The sequence below is a fragment of the Heloderma suspectum genome, chromosome 4, assembly GCF_057233095.1.
Source record: "Heloderma suspectum isolate Gila_16-S chromosome 4, 16-S_ref, whole genome shotgun sequence".
NCBI classification, from domain to species: Eukaryota; Metazoa; Chordata; class Lepidosauria; order Squamata; family Helodermatidae; genus Heloderma; species Heloderma suspectum.
Window position 1 is genome coordinate 279,928,421 of NC_139461.1, and position 21,564 is coordinate 279,949,984.

Sequence of the window (21,564 nt, forward strand, 5' to 3'; positions counted from 1 at the left end):
CATGGGATATAACAGAGGTGTTGAACCTCTTTCAGCCTAAGGGCCTAATTCAGTTTCGGAGTTCACAGGGGCCGCATTCCAGGGGTGGGCAGGGCAAAAGGGGCAGGGCCAAAAATACCCCCAAACACCAGCATATTGTAGCATAAAGCTGTTATTTATTTATTTATTTCTATTTTTGTACACTATGTTTCTACAAGGAAAACGGCACTCAAGGCAGCTTACAATCATAGGTGAATAAACATGTAATTAAAACGTTAATAAAACAAATACATTAAAAACACAATTAAAAACACAACAAGAGCGGATGTCAGGTTTTTCTGTCCTCTCCCTTCGCAATCAACACACTCCAGGAAACAAGGCTTCAGGCTCACTTCTTCATCAGTTAAGGACTAGCTTTTTTGCAAATGCAGATTCTAGGAAACTCTCAGACTGCATAGAACCAGCTAATCCACACTTCTACGAATATCAATAGAGGAGACAAAGTGGAAGTTAGAGAAGCTGCCAGCAGTCTGGGCATGAGCTTCTTGGCCAGACTTGCTTTGCAGTGATGCCCCTCCCTTAGGGTGGCTCCCACCTACATTGGCTTCCACGAGTGGCCGACCTGGCACAGCATCTGAGCCCTGCCCCTAACTTTTCCCGCTTCGCCCTGCAACGGACCCGAACGTCCCTCAAGTCGTGCCCCTCGCCTTCCTCCTCCTCTGAAATTTGAGTTCTCATGGTAGAGGAATGGGGGAGCCATTCAGGCTGGGCCATCTGTGTGTCAAGGTCTTGGGAAGAAAGTCTCACTGTATCTGGGCTCACTAGGGAGGGTGCCACCCTCTGTTCTTGCTGTTCCCATTCTGACTCCGAATCTGAGCTGCCAGACATCCCCACATGCTCAGATTCATTCCTGACAGCAGAATAAAACCAGCAGCACCCAACCCAACAGACCTGCTTACACACCAAAGGCCTGCTTGGATAAAAATGGCTTTGCCTGCAAAAGGACAGCAGAGAGGGAGCCAACATAACCTCCCTCAGCAGGGAGTTCCACAGCTTGGGGGCAGCCATTGGGGTAGCCCTGTCCTGCATCACCCTCAAATGGACCTCTGAGGGTGATGGTACCGAAAGAAGGGCCTTTGCTGAAGACCTTAAAACCTGGGCAGCTTGTATGGGAGAAGGCAGTCTTTTCAGGTAGCATTGTCCCAAGCCATATAGGGCTTTATAGGTCATACCCAGCAGTTTGAATTGTGCCAGAAACAGAAGCTGTCTCTGGGTAGCCAGTGAAGCTGCTGTAACAAGGGAGTCACATGCTCCCTGTAACTGAACCTGCTCAACAATCTGGCCACAGTATTCTGAACAGATATTGCCAGTAACTAAGCCTTAGAAGAGGCATTTCAACCTTTTAGAAAGGGAAAAGGACAAGCAAAGGACAAGAAACCACCAAATGATTGGTGGCCAGGGGAAGAGAGGGCCTGGGGTAGGTGGCATGGTCAGATTGGGACCACAGGCAGCCAGATTTGGCCTATGGACCCAAGATTCAACCTCCCTGGGATATAACAAAGGGCCTTTCTAGCCCACTGCTATCATCCAGCTCTCCAGGTTCTGAGATAGGGGGTGTTTCTGGTCCTGCTGCTGGAGATCATATCACATTCACTAGTGACCATGGTAGGGATGTTGTGGGCACCCGACTGGGTCTGGGAGTCTGTCGCCCCCTTGCCCGCAACCCCCGGACTGTGCCCACCAAGCTGCTGTCCTCACTTGTTCCCCACTCATGCCCGCTTGCGCACCCTCCTGGACTCAGCGTGATCCCATCCAGTGAGCACCCATCATTTTCCCACCTTTTTTTTCTGCGCAAAAAAGGGAGTTTTGAAAATGTGCATTTTTTAAAATCTATATTTATTTTATTTTTATAAGTGAAATAAACAATACCAACAACATAGTGCATAGTGCATATATTTAAATATGTGCAATTTGGGGGCTGGGAAAGCTTAATAGGCTCAATATTAGAGGCATTACGCCTCTAATATAATGCTTCTAATATTGCACCTATTAAGCTTTCCTGGTCCCCAAACCGCGCGTATTTAAATATGCGCATTTTCAAAACTCCCTTTTGGGGGCAGAAAAAAAGGCAGGGAAATGGTCAGCACTCACCGGATGGGATCATGGTGAGTCCGGGAGGGCGCGAGCGGGGGCGAGTGCAACTCCGGGGTGAGGGGGCGAGCAGGGGCTATCTTCAGCAGGCACCCAGATAATCTGAGCTGGAGTGTGCTCACACATCCCTAGAAGCTGGTGGCTCCATCAATGGGGCAGTGAGTCCACTCCGGGTTTCAGTCAGAACCTGTCAGAGCTCTAAAGGAGCTATCCAAGGTGCTTCTTTAGAGCTCTGATGGGTTCTGACTGAAACCCAGAGCACATACACCACCCCACTGACATCAGAGCCACCAGACTGCACTGACTAGTGATGCCTTGGCGGGGGTTAATTTCAACAAGCAAACCAGACTGCAAATCTCCCCAGTCTTGAACTACATTCCAGAGCAGTACAGACCCAGATCTACACTACACATTTACAGCACAGTCCAGTGCAAGTCCATTGAGTTCAATGGGATTTACTCCTAGGCAAGTGTGTAAATCTGGTTTAACCTTCCGTCACCCCAGGCTGAGGCTTTGGTGTTGAGGTGTATGATTCTTGCTTAGAATGTCAGCGGTCCTGGGTTCAAAGCCCCAACAAGCCTTTCTCGTCTGATAGGGGTGAGAGGAAAAGACCTATGCCTCAGAGGATTTTGGGAAAGGGCTTAGAGTTCAGTGGTAGAGCAGAGACCCTGGCATCTTCAGTCAACAGGTGGCATGGCTAGAAATGATCTCCCTCTTACAAAGTATCTGCCCAGGAGACGGTTTCTTTGGTGGCTGATTCTGTGTGTATTTATTGTGTCCAATTCAGCACCCTGGAGACATTGGTTGGGTTCGCGTGATCAGCGGGGGAAACTACACAGTGTGGGTTGTTTTCCCCTCCCCCATGTTTGCTGCTCGCATGCCTGGCATTTCTTTAATTGCCCACGTTGCATTGTGGGTTGCCACGTTGTCCGAACCTGGCGTGTGGTGCAGCAGGGGTGACTTCTAACCCACCTCACAACCCTTACTAGAAGCCATTACTGTGGGGTGGGTTAGAAGCCACCCCCATCATGCTGCATGTTGGGTTCGGACAACGCAGCAACCCATAACATGGCATGGGTAATTAAGCAAATGGCGAGTGCATGGGGCAGAGGAAACAGCCTATACTGCATAGTTTCCCCCACTGATCGTGCAAACCCCGCCAAAGTGGAACTAACTACAGAGGTTCTCCGAAAAAGGTAGGTATGATACAGCATGGTAGAATCCTGCTCTATTCTTACATATTTCATCATGCTGACAGAAAGGATCATGCTGCGCTCACTATGATTGCCCACTAGGCAAAGGAGCAGTACTAGCTCAGGGCGGAGTGTATGTGGGTTGTGACGACGAGACACATCTGACCCCTGATTAAAATCCTGTACATTAGGGATGACTGAGGATTTTGTTCATTCCACACTATGACCTGACCTGATGCGTACTTCCTGGACTAGTACATGGATCGGAACACAGTAACCCTTTGGTTTTTCCACTTCTCTGAATTTTGCAATACAATTCTTGGCTCAAACAACATACCAATATGAGTACAAAAATGCATATTTTAGATTAAATGGATACAAAAATGCATATTTTAGGATTAAGTGCATAGCAAAATTCATATTTTAGCATATAATGTGTAGAAAATTGCATATTTCAGGGTAAAAAGTGTACAAAAGTGTATCTTGCAAAAACAAAAAAACAAAAACAAACCACACATGTTAAAAATAATACGAATTTTATTGCAGTGGGGGTTTTTTAATTTGCAGATTGATGCAGAAACAGGATGGAATGAACTTAGGAATGAACACATGTCAAACTATCATGTAGTGGAGATGAATTGATCTGTACATCCCTTCTGTGCATATCTACAGACAAGCAACCTGTTAGTTGGATCCAGGATCTGCCTTCCACAAAAGGAAGGGATCTGCTTGTGGAAGGTCCCTCTTCCTGATTTTTGAGATCCTCCCATACCACAGCTCAACCCGTTCAGCAGGGTCTCTTGACTCCTTGTGTAGTATTTTTAGGGGGCTAGAGGGGCTGCTATGGGAAGGCAGGAACAGAAGTCCACTGCCACCAACACAGTTGATGCAGAGTAAATCTGGATCCAAACATCTGCAAATATTTCCTGCTGCCTCCTTGTTGACATTTGTTACTGTTGATCACAGAGACTGTGCAGCAACAGAAGGGGAGAGTCAGGTAAGGTGAACATGCCAAGTTGCCTTATACAGCATCAGACCTGTCTGTCTGGCCTTGTATCTGCTTTGATGGCAGTGGCTCTCTAAGGCAGACTTCTTCAGCCTAGTACCCTTCAGATGGGTTGGACTGCAACTCCCATAATTCCCAGCCAGCATAGCCAGTGACCATCAATGGGATGGTCAATGGGAATGACTTCCAAGGAAGTGTGCTTAGAAACTGCTGAATGGGCATGATTGTCTCTGTGCTGAATTGCTTACACTGTTATTGGACTGGGCATAATGTAAGGCCAGGGCTGGAAACCTTCTGTATAGTCAAGGGCTACATTCCCTTGGGGGCAATCTGTCAGGGGCTGCGTGCTGAAAGTGGGCAGGGCCAAAGCCTGCAGTGGGCAGGGCCACCCCCTTTTCTATCTCTCTTTCTGCCACCCCATTCTCCCTCCCTCCTTCTCCTTCCCCTGCCCATGAGCTGCCATAGGAGGGACAGACTGCTTTTGCCAGAGGTCTGAACAGCATCACTTGCACAGGGCTTTTGAAATCAGGGTAAGAGTCACTTAAAATTAGAGGGAGGTCCACCAGTTGCCCACTCTTCATGTTAGTTTTAATGTGCAGTTGGAAATGGAATATGAGCACGATAAGAATATTTTGATAGTGGGGTGGAACAGAAGGGGAGGCATGGACTCAGAGGGACCCAGCAGACACCCTTATCAGCTTCATGGTATCATCCCACGAAGCTGATTAGCAGGAGACTTAGGACAGATAAAAGGACGTACTTCTTCACACAGCACAAAGATACACTATGGAATTCACTTCCACAAGATGGAGTGATGGCCACCAATTTGGATGGCTTAAAAAGCGGGTTGGGCAAATTCCTGGAGGAGAAGACTATCAATTGCTACTAGTTCTGATGGCTATATGTGACCTCCACTAAGAGGCAGGATGCCTATGTACGCCAGTTATTGGGAAACATGGGCAGGTTGGTGCTGTTGCACTCATGTCCTGCTTCTGGGTCTCCCTTGGGCACCTGGTTGGCGACTGCATGAACAGAATGCTGGACTAAATGGACCCTTGGTCTGATCCAGCATGGCTCTTCTTATGTTCTTATCCATTTCCTAGCAGTACCCAGTTTTTACAGGCCAACAGTCTGCCCACATCCCATCCATGAATATGATGCCTCCAGACCCTTCATCCTATCTCATTTCAGCTGATGTTACCCTTTAGAGGTTTGGACTACAAATCCCAGCATTCTTGACCTTTAGTCATGCTGGCTGGGGCCAATGGAAGTTGAAGTCTAAAACATCTGGAGGGCACCAGGTTGAGGAAGGCCACTGTACATAGTGCAAGGATTGGGGAGAAAGTGTGGTCTCACTACTGTGATCTAACAGGCAAAGTTAAAATCAGAAGACATAGACTCTCAACCTTGCTAGATCAGAGTGCAGTTTGTTCAGTGGAAGCTGGTGGCTCCAATGTCAGTGGGGTGGTGAATCCACTCCGGGTTTCAGTCAGAACCAGTCAGAACTCTAAAGGAGCTCTCCAAGGTGCTTCCACACCTTGGAGAAGTCCTTTAGAGTTATGACTGGTTCTGACTAAAACCCAGAGTGGATTCACCACCCCACTGACATCAGAGCCACCAGCCTGCACTGAATTCGTTTGTTCACTTTACCTGTGCCAGGATCCTATTTCCCACAACCATATGGTTCTGAGAAGCCAAGCAGGCCATGAAGAGAACATACCCCTTCTCTCCTCCCACCCCCACCATCCCATTGCATCCCAGTGAATACCATTCATTGGCATACAGCTTCCGAACCTGGATATCCATTGACAGACCCATCTTCCATGACTAGGTCTAAGAATCCCCCTTTAAAGCCATCTAAGCTGCCTCACATCTGATGGCAGCAAATTCCATAAATTAATTGTGTTGTGGTGTGACATACTTTCTTTGGTCTGTCCTGAATCTACTGCCATTGGGTGACCCCAAGATCTAGTATTATATGGGAAAGGGGGGGGGGATCCGCTCTATCCATTTACTCCACACCATTCATATGTCTTTATCCTTCAACGGATTTATTGTATGGCCTCTTAGACAAGTCCCCATCCCTCCGCCTCAGTCTCAGGGGTTCCAGCAGGGGGTTGCTGCCCCCGACTCTGTGTCAGACCACATGTGATTATTCCTCAGGAGCATCAGCATATCTGCCCAGTTCATTCATTCCACACACTGAGAGACAATTGTTTTAAACAATTAACCCAGCCTGTGTGCTAGTTAATGCAGGTCAAACACACAAAGCCTTTTGCTTTATTTGCATGTGTGTGTGTGTGTGTGTGTGTGTGAGAGAGAGAGAGAGAGAGAGAGAGAGAGAGAGAGATTGTTTGTCCTGTGCAGATAATGCTGCTAAAGTTATGGTGTGGTATACAAAGCAATGCCAGCAAATGCTCCTGAAATAAACTGCCATTTGCAATTTAATCTGCAATATGTCCACCAGCAGGCCTTTAAACCTTGCTGAGAATCTTCCCCGCCCCCTTCTGAACTCTCTTCAGATGAAATCTGAAGCAGTGTTCTTGGGTCCCTGCTTGTAAATGGGAACAATACTGGCCTACTTCACAGGGCCTGTTGTGAGGAGGAATGCAAGGACGTTTTGGAGCACTTTGCAAATCAAGTGTGATCCTGTGCATGTCTACTCAGACAAAGGTAAGTCCCACTGAGTTCAAAGGAGTTAACTCCCAGACATAGGTATTGCTAGACCTGGTCCCATGAGGCCAGAGCCCCAGATTTATTTCCTAGGGCCCTGGATCTATTCCCCAGAGCCCTAAGTGTCCATTGGTTTAAGTTTTTTTCTCAGCTTAAATGCCATGCAGGAGGCAATTTTCAAGAGGGATCATAGCTGGGGGAGAAGGATTAACACCCCCCTCCCCACATGCTGCAACCTTCCGCTCTCTTCCCATTTCGTGCCAATGGGTTTTTCCCTTAATTTAGCTACCATGTGGTGAGTGGGTGGGTGGGTGTGGATTTCCAGGGAGACCACAGTTGGGAAGGGAAGGGTCAATCCTCCATTCCCTCTCCACTGTGCCCGCCCCCAGATTCCCCCTCTGCATGGCAATTATGCTTAGAAAAACCCCTTCCATCGATGCCAATGGAAAGATATATTTTAGGTGCACAGCAACACCTCTGGTCCCAAGGTTAGGACTGCAGCCTAAAAATCCACAAAGAATGACAAATACTGTGGGTTGGATCCAGATTTAGTCATACTTAGGGTAAATCCATTGAAGTCAATGGAGCATCAGTTAGTCATGACTAATGGAAGCCCCACTGCTATCAATGGGTCTGCCCTAAGTATGACTAAATTTGGATCCAGCCCTATGAATTACGTAGCAGTGGTTGTCCCCCTGTGAGCTTAACTCACACCCTCCTATAACTGTTACAGCAGTCTTGTCCAACGTGGTGCACTCCAGATATTTTGGACTACGACTCTCACCAGCCCCAGTCAAAGGCTAGGTGGTGATGGGAGTTGGAGTCCAGAACACCTGGATAGGACCTGGTTAGGGAAGTTACAGGAATGAGGCACTGACTTATGAATCATTCGTCGAAGGCTGCTTTAGATTTTACTGCCCTCACGCTCAGGAGCAGTTCACTTAGACAAAGTGGAGAGCGGCAGCGGCGGGGGGGGGGAGATACAGGAGGGAAGTCAATTCTCCCTTTGGAATGATCTCGACTTTCTATCCTCTAAACCAGAGTTAGGCAAGCTGGTGCCCTCCAGATGTTTTGGACTGCCCTTCCATCCGCCGTGACCATTGGCCCTGCTGGTTGGGGCTGGTGGGAGTTGTAGTCCCAAACATTTGGAGGGCCACAAGTTGCCTACACTTACTCAAAAAACCAACAGAAAGAAGTCCGTTTTAGGGTAGCTGCCTGCCTCTGTTGAACGACCTTCCGGGGGAGCAAAAGCAGGTGACCTCTGCATTTGGGAGAGAGAGAGAGAGAGAGAGAGGTGGGGGGAGTGGTCCCTCCCCACTGGCACTCTGCAAACTTCTCTTCGCTCCACCCAGCCAAGAGACAAATTCAGATCCAAGGAGTTCTTAGAGCAAATAATAATAATAATAATAATAATAATAATAATAATAATAATAATAATAAAAAAAATAAAAATTCCTCGCCAGTCGTCAAGCAAAAAGTTACGGGGGTAGCGCTGGCTCAAGAAACCTTCCTTCTTTCTCCTCTCCACCTGTGGCTTGCAGTTTTACGCCAACGGGCTCAGCTCAACTTTTTCACCCGATGCCAACGGAAAATGTTCCTTTGCTATCGAGTTGTGCGTCTGGAACCTTGTGGGAGAGGCGAGCGGAGGGCGGGGGAGAGTGAGAAACTTCTCCCTCAGCCCTGCAACGTTCCTTATATATTGATTTGCAAATTAAGCTTCAGCCCACAAAGCAAGCAGCCCTGAATCAACTGCAAATAAAATAAATATACGTCCTTTGCAACAAGCTAGTTCCTTCTTCGTCTATCTCCGCCCCCACCGCCTTCCCTGAGCATTCCGGAATGTTAAAATCCATATGAATTCTGCAGATCTGTTTTCGTGGAAAGAATGAAAGGAAAGGACGGGGGGGGGGGGAGGCAAGCGCGCGCGACTAGGGGCTTCGAAACATTTGGTTTAAGCTATAAATCCAGGTTCCTTTTCGTGTGCAAAACACCCTCTTTCATTTCCGTCGCTATTCCCAAATCCAAGCACCTTAAAAACAAACACACACATGCATACATACATGTCATGCACGCTCCTCTGGAATGAAATGACCTATGAGTGAAACTGACCATCCGCAAAGGGTGCAATTGACTAGCAACGCTACAGTACCGGGAACACTCTGGGAAGGCATCTTCATCATCTCTTCTCTTTTCCTCTCGCCTTTTTGGCCGGGGGTGGGGTGGAGAAAGAGTACGCGGAAGGCTAGCGAGAAGAACGAACAAGGGAATTGGAATCGCTTACTTGTGCTTCCCCATGGGTTTTCCCGGAGTGAGCTGGGGGCTAGATCCTGAGGTATAGAGGTTGTATCTGCTGCCGTAAGGGATAGGCACAGGGTGGCGGTAATAGGTCCCTTTGGCATCGGTAAGGCAAACCAGCGTCCCGACGCAGAGCAAAGAGATCGACGCGCAAGAGAAAGCTTTCCCGGAGAATCTCCTCGTCCTGTTCATGTTCTCCGAGGAGAGAAGGAGAGAGAGATGCGCGGCTGCAAACTCCTTCCCTCTTCTTGTCACCAACAAAGATCTGCAGAGGGAGTTTCTGCTGGGGCCAGTTTGCTCTCTGCTTTCCAAACGAGGTGGACAAAAAAAAAAAAAAAAAAAAATCCCTTCAGGAGAGTAGGTGAGTTGTTACTTCGCTCCTTCCAAAGCTCTTTCCAAATTTCCAAAGAGAGGGAAATCTCACGAAACAGAGGCCGACCAAGGCGAAGATCTCTGCCTGGGGCTAAAGAGAAGAACTCTGTTCGCGGTTGCTTGAGCTCCTTCCCGACCCAAGTCTCTCTTTTGTACCTTTCCTTGCTGTTCGCTTTGCTCTCAGTCAGCCTGGGTTCCCCTAGTACGGCAGGCGAGAGAGGCGGGTCCCTCCCTCTGGATTAGCATAATATTCCATCCATCTCCTCCTCCAGCCGACTGGCCTTTGAAATGCTCACCACTACCAATCAGGGGACAAACCCCCGCAGTGCAGCATCAAACAAATGCTTTTAAAAAAGAAGAAGAAGAGAAAAAGAAAGGGGGGGGGAGGAGGAACAGGGGAGAGAAACAAAGGCAGGGATGAGAGAAACAGACAAGAGAGAAAGAGGCAGAGAAAGCGAAGGAGCAGCCCAAGAAAGCTAGATAGAGAGACCTTCTAGAGTGTCTGCTTCCAGAATGCCAGCTTCAAGGAATGTTGGCAGGGGGTGATGTATTTCTCAGGCCTCTCCAGTGTCCTGATTCAGCACATCTGATCCTCATAAACCACATGGCATCCATGTGCCCTTGGCACTACTTATTCCCCCAGAGCTCACAGACAAAGGGAATCATGGGTGTTGCAGTCCATGTAGGGGAAAGATATATATAAACTATAGCTTTCTTCTTCCTCTTCTTCTTCTTCTTTTTCTTTGGTAGTACTCTTTCCACACTTCAAGGCTTTTGCCGTTTCCAAAAAGCACCAAACGAGGGAGGTGGAATGCGCTTTGGCAGCTAGGTTCCCTAGTCTGCCAGAACTGAGCTGGACCATAGTTCAGTCTAACGTGCTTGCCGGTAGAAGGTCCCTGGTTCAAGCACCTGTGTTTGTAATGGCTCTTAGGTCATGCTGCTGGAGAGCCATCACCAGTCAGGGCTAGGTCACCAAAGTGGGAGAGCAGTGGACCAGTCCAGATGGATCAATTGTCTGATTCAGTCTATACAGTGACACTCTACATTTTTGTTCTGCCTGTGAGGCGGGTTAGGGATACAAGGACTTACCCACTGGGATCTGTTTTCATTTGTCAGGTGGCATAAGAAGCGATGATCAAGAATGTCAGGAGCTCCTTGGTGGCCTCTTTCAGTCTAATCCAGTAGCCAAGTCCAGACATAGACAAAGGGATTCTTTTCAAAGCTTTATTCCTTTTACAACTTAACAACTCTACTATCAGTGACTAGCTATGAGCAGCAGAGTACCTATGCCCTGAGTTGGAACAGTTGGTCCCCGTTTGAAGGAGAATCACTGGCAGACCCTGAACTTATGGGTTAGGGAGAGTCCCTCCCCTTTTCCCTTGGATCCTCTGGGCGCAACCATTGCTTGCGCGCCAACCGGGCACTACGCCTCCTTTCTGTGCCCTCCATTTGGCGCCGCTCCCTGCGTCGGTGTCGCGCGTCCAGCAAGCCCTCTTCCCGTGCTATCTCAGTCCCAGGACTGCTATCTATGTCAGAAATGCCGGCGGGAGGAATGTCTGCCAGCTGTTGGCCCTGGGAGGGATGAGCGTGCTCCTCTCCCACGAGCGGCTACTCCACCTCAGAATCAGAACTACTCTGGGATTCCACGGGCTCAGTGTCCACCCTGACAAAGAAGATCTTTGAGCATGAGGAGCCCCAGTGATGAAGCATCTCAGCCCCAGTGACGAAGAGTCAGCAAACAAGTGAATTACGCAACTGTGTGGGGAAGCAGTTGACTGTTTCCTCCCTAATCCATACTCACAGTAAGTAACTGTACATAAATAACTATAGATAATTTCTCCATCAGTCTTCTCGTAGTAAACAACTATGTTTTCCAGGGAAAACACACCTAAAAAAACCCCCAGTTATGGTGGTAGAAAGCCAGCAGCGGGGTGGGGGCTATCCAGTGTATTGCACTGAGTGCCACATGTACGACTATCTGTCTGCTGGACAGAAGTCGTGGGTGGGTGCTCGGTGTAATGAGCTCCTGGCTCTCAGGGAACAAGTTTGTTCTCTTGAGGCCAAAGCTGCTGTCCTGGAGAAGCTAAGAGAGGCAGAGAGGTTGGTAGATGAAACCCAGAGGCAATGAGCCTATGTATACCAGTTGCTGGGGAACATGGGCAGAAGGTGCTTTTGCGCTCATGCCCTGCTTGTGGGTTCCTGGTCAACAACAGCTGGTTGGCCACTGTGTGAACAGAATGCTAGACTAGATGACCCTTGGTCTGATCCACCAGGGCTCTTCTTATGTTCTTAAGAATGTGCATTTTTAGCATGCCCAATATTCACTCCTATAGATCAAATCATAAGAACATCTTGCAACAACTTTTTAAATGGTAAAATCAGCAGGGTTGTTGGCATGCTGACCTGGTCTTCTGAACCTCCCCCTCTCCTTGACCCTCAAAAGCCAAGGTGGATCACTGGATAGAGTCCACTGGATTGGCCTTGGACTGAAATAGGACTAGGCTTTGATTATATGAATGAAGCCAGCTTTTACAGTGAGGCCATCTAGCCAATACTGTCTTTTCATCTGACTGGCAGCACCTTTCCAGGGTCTCAGGGGAGATTCTTGTAACTGGAGATCCTGGCATTTGCAAAACATGTGGTCTGCTCGTGCAAGTAGCTAAGGGTCCTTTGGTGTCATGTGTAGACTTAGCCAGGTCTCAGACTCAGTTCCTTTTCTGTTAATAGGGATAATAATTAGCTGCTTTACAGGGAAGTTGTGAAGACCAACAAGGTAAGGGATTTTGCAAAGTAAAGGGATGATAATAATAATAATAATAATAATGACACAAACACACACACACAGTGAAAGTTCTACATCTTATCATGATGTAGAACTTTCTTCTCTTTTCTTTTTAAAGTGGATTGGACCAAGTCATCATAGAAGATTGACATGACAGTGAATTTGTGGGCACTGTGAAAATGCCCTCAATCTGGACAAGTGCTGGAACATCCATAAGCTTCATTCAATATGCCATATGCCACTGATAGATTGTAGATAAAGCCACCACCATGCAAAAGGAAACAAACAAAGTCATTGGAATTGTCCCAAAGTCTGCGGTCATCATCCAATACAAAGTGAAATGTGCTTATGACCATTGTCGCTAAATAGGTAGGAAGGAGCTGTTGATATATATGTTACCAACTTGTCATAGTTATTGCCAAGCACATCCAGCATGCTTGTCATTCCATGGTCTTTCTCAGCCATGCCAGTACAAGATCTTCCTGTGCTCCATTGGTGGAAGTATGCAAAGCAGCATCCCATAAAAGGATTGTACCCAGTTGTGCAGTATTTTGTGTATTCTTCCCCATCTGGGCTGTATCACCCATATTTATATATTTGTTACATTTATATTCCACCTTTCCTTTAAGGAGCCTAAGGCCACATACATGATCCTTCTCCTCTCCATTGTATCCTATCAACAGCCCTGTGAGGTAGGTTAGGCTAAGAGTCAGTGACTGGTCCAAAGTCACCCTCTGAGCTTCATGGCAGAGTGGGGACTAGAACCTGGGTCTCTCTAGTCTTAGCCCAACAGTCTAACCACTACACCACACTGGCTCTCTATACTAACTGGTTCTCTATACTATTCTCCATACTAACGCAGGGGTCCCTCTAGGTCTGCTGTGAAAAGTACAGAATCTAAGGAGAGCTTTGCTGAATCAACCCAAGACCCAACATCCAGCATTCAGTTTACAACAGTAGACAACCTGACATCTCTGGAAGTTCTCAAGCAAGCCATGAGTGATTCCCAACCCCTGTTCCTAATCCCCAGGATCTGGTGCCTCTATCCAAACATGGAAGCCTAATGCAGCTTTCAGTGGATCCATGTGGGCTCTGCATGAGGTTGTGGGGACTGATTCCACCAAATCACATGTCAGATCCACCACAGACACTCTTGTGTGAGCAAAACCAACCCCTGTACATGGCGTTTATTGATCTGACTAAGGCCTTCAACACTGTAAATTGTACTGCTCTCTGGACCATCCTTCTGAAAACCGGATGCCCTAATAAATTTGTGAACATCTTGTGGCTCCTCCATGACACATGACGGCAACAATCTTGGATAACAATGGCTCTCAAAGTGATCCATTCAAAGTGGGATCAGGCATTAAACAGGGATGCATCATTGCTCCAACCTTATTCGCTATCTTCCCTCGCTATGATCCTACACCTTGTTGAAGGGAAACTTCCCACTGGTGTAGAAATCATATATCGAACAGGTGGAAAACTTTTTAATCTCAGTAGGCTGAAAGCAAAGAGTAAGGTAATTATATCCTCTGGCACAGAACTTCAATATGCTGACGTAATCTGCGCATATTCAGAGGAAGATCTCCAAACTATCCTAAACATCTTCGCAGAAGCATATGAAAAGCTCGGCCTCTCACTTAACATCAAAAAAACCAAAGTGCTTTACCAGCAAGCACAAACCAATTCCTCTGTAGCACCATCAATCCAGCTTAACAGTGTGATGCTGGAAAATGTCGATCACTTTTCTTATCTTGGTAGCCATCTCTCCACAAAAGCCGACATTGACGCTGAAATTCAGCATCGCCTGAGCTTTGTGACTGTAGCATTCTCCCAAATGAAGCATAGAGTGTTGGAGGATCGGGACATTCACAGGGAGACCAAAATGCTTGTTTACAAAGCCATTGTATGTACTACCGACCTTACTGTATGCCTGTGAAACAAGGACCATCTATAAACACCACTCCCAACTTCTTGAAAAATTCCATCAACGCTACCTCTGAAAAATTCTGCAAATTACTTGGGAAGACAGATGGACTAATGTGAGCGTACTGGAAGAAGCAAAGACCACCGGGGTTGAAAGAATGATTCTCCAACATCAACTTTGCTGGATAGGCCATGTTGTTGGAATGCCTGATTATCGTCTTCCAAAGCAGTTACTCTATTCCCAACTTATGAATGGAAAACGGAATTGGTGGACAGCAAAAGAGATTTAAAGATGTTCTTAAAGCTAATCTAAAAAAATGTAACATAAGCAGGGAGAACTGGGAAGCTCTAACTCATAAGCGTTCCAACTGGAGGTCAGCCTATATTAAAGGCACTATGGACTTTGTAGGGATGTACGAAAGTCACTTACCTTTAATGAAATTTGATTCGTGGGGGGGGGGAGGCGCTCCGTCCCTCCCCCTGAAATTCTGGCCGGGGGGGAGGTGCTCCATCCCTCCACCCCCGAATCCTGGCCGGCCAGGCCCTCAAATGGCAGCGGCCGTAGCCGCCGCCATTTGCGTCCCTGCAGTCAGCCGTGATAGGCTACGTAAATGTTTATGTAGCCTATCACGGCTGAGTAAAAAAAAAAAAAGCGCGTACGCAAATGGCGGCGCCCATGGGCGCCGCCATTTGCATTCCTTATTTTGGCACGTCTAGTCTATGTAAACATTTACGTAGACTACGGCGAAAATAAGGGGAATGCAAATAGCGTAGACGCTACGCTATTTGCGTTCCCCTTATTTTCACCGTAGTCTACGTAAATGTTTACGTAGACTAGACGTGCCAAAATAAGGAACGCAAATGGTGGCGCCCATGGGCGCCGCCATTTGCGTACACGCTTTTTTTTTTTTACTCAGCCTTGATAGGCTACGTAAACATTTACGTAGCCTATCATGGTATTTTTTAAAAATCTAGCTGTGATAGGCTACGTAAATCTTTACGTAGCCTATCACATTTTGTTGTTGTTTTTTTACTGGAAATGGCGGTGGCGGCAGCCGGTTGGAAGACCGGCCGCCGCCGCCATACCACCGCCGCACCGCTGCCGGAGCCGCCGCCACCAGGAGGATTCGCCCAAGTTAAGTCCCGTCCCGGGGGGCGGGTGGCGGGGGGGTGGCAGACCGTTTCGCCACCAATTTCGGGGGGCTGAATGCACTGGCATTCGGCCTCCCTGAGACTCGTGGCGAAAGTCTCTGACATCCCTAGGACTTTGAAGAAGCACGAGTACAGTGCAAAAGGAAGAAACGAGCTCAGCGGAAGACACATCAAGCAAACCCTCACCGTGACCGCCTTCCACCTGGAAACCTATGTCCTCACTGTGGGAGGCTGTGTAGATCCAGAATCAGCCTTTACAGCCACCTGCAGACCCACTGCTAGAGATTAATGTGTTGATTGACCTATCTTCTATGAATCTGTCTAATCCTTTTAAAGAGTTATCTATATAGACCCTACCTTTGGAAGACAATCTTACTCGGTTACGAGTTACCGCCATGATGATGACATTAACTCTTCCCATATGATGTTTTAGATGTGGACGTGACTTGTGGAAGCACTCCTTGATCATAGGATGAAAGACTCATTGACTTGTGGAAGCACTGACTTGTGGAAACATTGACTTGTGACTTGTGGAAGTATTCCTTGATCATAGGATCAAAGACTCATTGACTTGTGGAAGCAATGACTTGTGAAACATTGACTTCTGGCTTGTGGAAGCATTCTTTGATCATAGGATCATCATGCTGGACATGGCCCTACATCTTGCAGCATACTTTCAAATATTATTGCTTGGAAAATATTAGCGGAAAAACTGAATATCTATATTACAAACTTGTATTGTGTATGATGGAGAACACAGCCATCATACATCCCCAAAAAAATTTCAGGCAGAGGGAACACAGAAAGCTGCCTTATACTAGGTCAGACTATTTTTCTATTTAAACTAGTATTGTCTACTCCTAGGTTCTCTAATCTAGTGTCTGTGGGCATAAATGTGCTCATGGACACCTTTCTTGGTGCCCACTAGGCTCCTTGTCCCTCCTGATTTAGCAGGCTAGGATGCTGCAAAATGAAGGGCTGCCCTCCAGAACTATCTTTATTTGGGTTCAAATGAGTGTTGTTGTGTTTTAGATCTCAGACCCCACCTCTGCCTTGTACTTCAGATCTCAGGCAAGTTACTTTCTTTTTAGTCTCACCAGCTTGCCTCCTGGGAAATTAATGTTTGGTGGCTGGCCATGCCCACTATGGCTGCCATTTTATGAATGGGCAAGCCATGCCCATGGCAGCCATTTTGTGAGAGCACCCATGACACTCAACATTCCAAATGTTCCCACCAATTCTGGTCCACTCTGACTAATAGTAGCCTCCAAGGTATCAGGCAGGTATCTTTCATACTACCTACTATCTGATCACTTTAACTGGAGATGATGAGGATTAAACCTGGGGGAGCTTCTGCATGGAAAAACATGTGCTGTACCACTGAGTGATAGCCTATATAGTCCTATGGCAGAAGCCCCCCCCCCCAGTTTCATACCAGTTTAACTGTCACAGCTTCCCCCAAAGAATTCTAGGAATTGTAGCTTGGTGGGAGTGCTGAGCATTCTGTATTCCAGATCACTAGATCTTCCCCAGAACGACAGTTCCCAGTGTTCCCAGGGTTGAAGGAATAGGTATTAAATTAGCTTAAGTATGTGCTGTAGAAATGCTGCATATTGAAACACTGAAACTGTATCTGGTGTTACAAGCCTAGTACTGGCTCTGTTGCTCCAACTTCACCCCTCCCCGGCTATGCACAGTCTCTGTCCATGGCCTCTACACCAAATCACATTAACAAACATCTCCGTATAGTTCTGCTGGAATCTAGTTTAGGGCTTCAAACTAGGAACACCATTTTCTCACCCTAACCATGTGATGTAGGCCACTTTAAACCTTATTTCATAGATGACTTGGATACCGCAGAAGCTTGTTAAAGTTGGATAGCTCTGCTAGATGCTGGCGCTGTAATGTGGACAAGGCGCACTGAGGCATATGACGTGGGCATGCCCTGTGGTGGTGGCTTCTTTCTGGTTGGAAGTGCTTGCCCACATAAATTTTGTTCTTGACAAATCTGTAATAATTTTGGATGTGTGACCATTTTTAAATTATATTCCTGCGATATGGGGGTTAACAGACAGCAAAAGTGGATTTTTGAGAGCCCTAACAGTTGCGAAGAGACTCAAACTTCAAACTTGGAAGGAACACCCATCATTCAGTGGTCTGAAGATTTTACTGCTCTTGCTGTATTTGAAAATATATGCTACATACTGAATATACAAACCTACAGTTTTAAAATTTATCTGGGTGCTTATTTAGATATATGGACTGCTTATATGAATGTATATATTTGAAATAGAAGTGTTGAGTCTTTCTTTTTTAAAAAAATGAATGGTATTGTGAATAATTATTGTGAATGAATATGCTTTTTTGTTATTTGTTGTTCTTTCCCCTTTTTGTGTTGTTATAATTGCAAATAAAATTTTATAAATAAATAAATGAGAATTTGAGGCCAAGAAATAGAGCAATGCAGCCAGGGTTTCCCATGCAAGCTGATATCTGAAATCCAGACCCAAACCCAAAAGTGTATTCCCTGAATCACCCCTTTTTAACGCTACGGAGGGGATGAGCTGAGCTCAGAGACAGAGCACATGTTTTGCATACCAAAGGTCCCAATTTCAATCCCTGCCATCTTCAGCTAGGGCAAGGAAAGAGTCCTGCCTGAAATAAAGAAGACCCACTCCCACTCAGTGCTGACAATACTGGGGTAGATGGACCAGTGGTCTGACCCATTATAAGGCAGCACCCTGTGTTCTGACTGTTCTGTTTTTTTTCTCATGTGGGCAAAACCTGAGCCATCTTGAGGTTCCATATTTTTATATCTACATATCGTTACTCACCCCTTCATGGATCACTGCCTTGTTGTGGCGAAGGGGCTTGTGTAACTCAGTGAAGCCATACGCTATGCCGTGCAGGGCCACCCAAGACGGACAGGTCATGGCGGAGAGTTCTGACAAAATGTGGTCCGCTGGAGAAGGAAATGGCAACCCACTCCAGTATCCTTGCCAAGAAAACCCCGTGGAACGTATCACAAGGCTAAAAGATATGACGCCGGAAGATGAGCCCCTCAGGTCGGAAGGTGTCCAATATGCTACTGGGGAAGAGCAGAGGGTATTTCCAAGTAGCGCCAGAAAGAGTGAAGCGGCTGGGCCAAAGCCGAAAGGACACTCAGCTGTGGATGTGTCTGGTGGTGAAAAGAAAGTCCGACGCTGTAAAGAACAATATTGTTTAGGAACCTGGAATGTAAGATCAATGAATCAAGGTAAGCTGGAGGTGGTCAAACATGAGATGGCAAGATTGAACATCGACATCTTGGGAATCAGCGAACTGAAATGGACAGGCATGGGCGAATTTAATTCAGGTGACCATTATATCTACTACTGTGGGCAAGAATCCCTTAGAAGAAATGGAGTAGCACTCATAGTCAACAAAAGGGTGGGAAAAGCAGTACTGGGGTACAATCTCAAAAACGATAGAATGATCTCAGTACGAATCCAAGGCAAACCACTCAACATCACAGTAATTCAGATCTATGCCCCAACCACTGATGCCAAAGAAGCTGAGGTTGATTGGTTCAATGAAGACCTACAACACCTTCTAGAACTAACACCAAAAAAAGATGTCCTCTTCATCATAGGGGATTGGAATGTTAAAGTAGGAAGTCAAGAAATCACCAGGATAACAGGCAAGCATGGCCTTGGTGTACAAAATGAAGCAGGACAGAGGCTAATAGAGTTTTGCCAAGAGAACACGCTGATCATAGCAAACACTCTTCCAACAGCACAAGAGGCGACTCTACACATGGACATCACCAGATGGTCAATATCGAAATCAGATTGATTATGTCCTTTGCAGCCAAAGATGGAGAAGCTCTATACAGTCAGTAAAAACAAGACCTGGAGCCAACTGTGGCTCAGATCATGAGCTGCTTCTTGCAAAATTTTGGCTTAAATTGAAGAACGTAGGAAAAACCACTAAACCATTCAGGTATGACCTAAATCATATCCCTTATGAATATACAGTGGAGGTGAGGAATATATTTAAGGGATTAGATCTGATAGACAGAGTGCCTGAGGAACTATGGATGGAGGTCCGTTACATTGTTCAGGATGCAGCAACTCAATCCATCCCAAAGAAAAAGAAATGCAAGAAAGCCAAGTGGCTGTCTGATGAGGCTTTACAAATAGCTGAGGAAAGAAGGGAAGAGAAAAGCAAGGGAGAAAGGGGAAGATATATCCAACTGAATGCAGATTTTCAGAGAATAGCAAGGAGAGACAAGAAGGCCTTCTTAAATGAACAATGCAAAGAAATCGAGGAAAACAATAGAATGGGAAAGTCTAGAGATCTTTTCAAGAAAATCGGAGATCTCAAGGGAACGGTTTGTGTAAAGACGGGCATGATAAAGGACAAAGAAGGCAGAGACCTAACAAAAGCAGATGAGATTAAGAAGAGGTGGCAAGAATACACAGAAGAACTATACAGGAAAGATCTGAATGTCCCTGATAGCCATGATAGTGCGGTCACTGAACTTGAGCCGGACATCCTCGAGAGTGAAGTCAAGTGGGCCTTAGGAAGCATTAGTAACAACAAAGCTAGCGGAGATGACAGTATTCCAGCTGAGCTATTTACAATCCTAAAATATGATGCTGTTAAAGTGCTGCACTCAATATGCCAACAAATTTGGAACACTCAACAGTGGCCACAAGACTGGAAAAGGTTTACATTGGTTAATTGGTTTACATTCCAATTCCAAAGAAGGGCAATGCCAAAGAGTGTTCAAACTACCGTACAATTGCGCTCATTTCACATGCCAGCAAGATTATGCTCAAAATCCTACAAGCTAGGCTTCAGCAGTATGTGAACCGAGAACTACCGGAAGTACAAGCTGGGTTCCGAAGAGGCAGAGGAACTAGAGATCAAATCGCCAACATTCGCTGGATTTGGAGAAAGCAAGAGAATTCCAGAAAAACATCTATTTCTGCTTCATTGACTATGCTAAAGCCTTTGATTGTGTGGATCACAACAAACTCTGGCAAATTCTTAAAGAGATGGGAGTACCAGACCACCTTACCTGTCTCCTGAGAAACCTGTTCGAGGGTCAAGAAGCAACGGTAAGAACCGGACATTGAACAACCGATTGGTTCAAAATTGGGAAAGGAGTACGACAAGGCTGTATATTGTCGCCCTGCTTATTTAATTTGTATGCAGAGTACATCATGAGAAACGCTGGGTTGAATGAATCACAGGTCGGAATTAAGATTGCCGGGAGAATTATCAACAACCTCAGATACGCAGACGATACCACCCTAATGGCAGAAAGCGAAGAGGATCTAAAGAGCCTCTTGTTGAGGGTGAAAGTGGAGAGTGCAAAAGCTGGTTTGAAACTCAACATTAAAACATGAAATTAAAGACGCTTGCTCTTTCAATTTCATGTTTAATTTCATAAACATGAAATTAAAAGACGCTTGCTCCTTGGGAGGAAAGCTATGGCCAACCTAGACAGCATAGTAAGAAGCAGAGACATCACCTTGCCGACAACGGCCCATATAATCAAAGCTATGGTTTTCCCAGTAGCAATTTATGGCTGTGAGAGCTGGATTATAAGGAAGGCTGAGTGCCGAAGAATTGATGCTTTCGAACTGTGGTGCTGGAGAAGACTCTTACGAGTCCCCTGGACTGCAAGGAGGTCAAATCAGTCAATCCTAAAGGAAATCAACCCTGACTGCTCATTGGAAGGACAGATACTGAAGCTGAAGCTGAAATATTTTGGCCACCTAATGCGAAGAGAAAACTCCCTGGAACAGACCCTGATGCTGGGAAAGATTAAAGGCAAAAGGAGAAGGGGACGGCAGAGGATGAGATGGCTAGATAGCATCACCGATGCAATGAATATGGACTTGAGCACACTCCGGGAGAGAGTGGAGGACAGGAAGGCCTGGAGTGCTATGGTCCATGGGGTCACAAAGAGTTGGACATGACTTAACGACTGAACAACAACAATCGTTACTCAACAGTCAAGATCAAATATTGGTTACAGG

General features: G+C 46.4%; 1 protein-coding gene across 1 annotated transcript in view; it reads right to left on the bottom strand.

Annotated features, from left to right (window-relative positions):
• The window catches only part of EMILIN3 (elastin microfibril interfacer 3), a 38,901-nt gene extending 29,403 nt beyond the window's left edge, over window positions 1-9,498 (bottom strand). The window contains exon 1 of the mRNA XM_084848382.1: window positions 9,284-9,498. Coding sequence (XP_084704508.1) covers window positions 9,284-9,489 — 206 coding nt within the window. The 5' untranslated portion in view covers window positions 9,490-9,498. The remainder of the gene's footprint in view (window positions 1-9,283) is intronic.
• Between the last annotated feature and the right edge of the window lie 12,066 nt (window positions 9,499-21,564).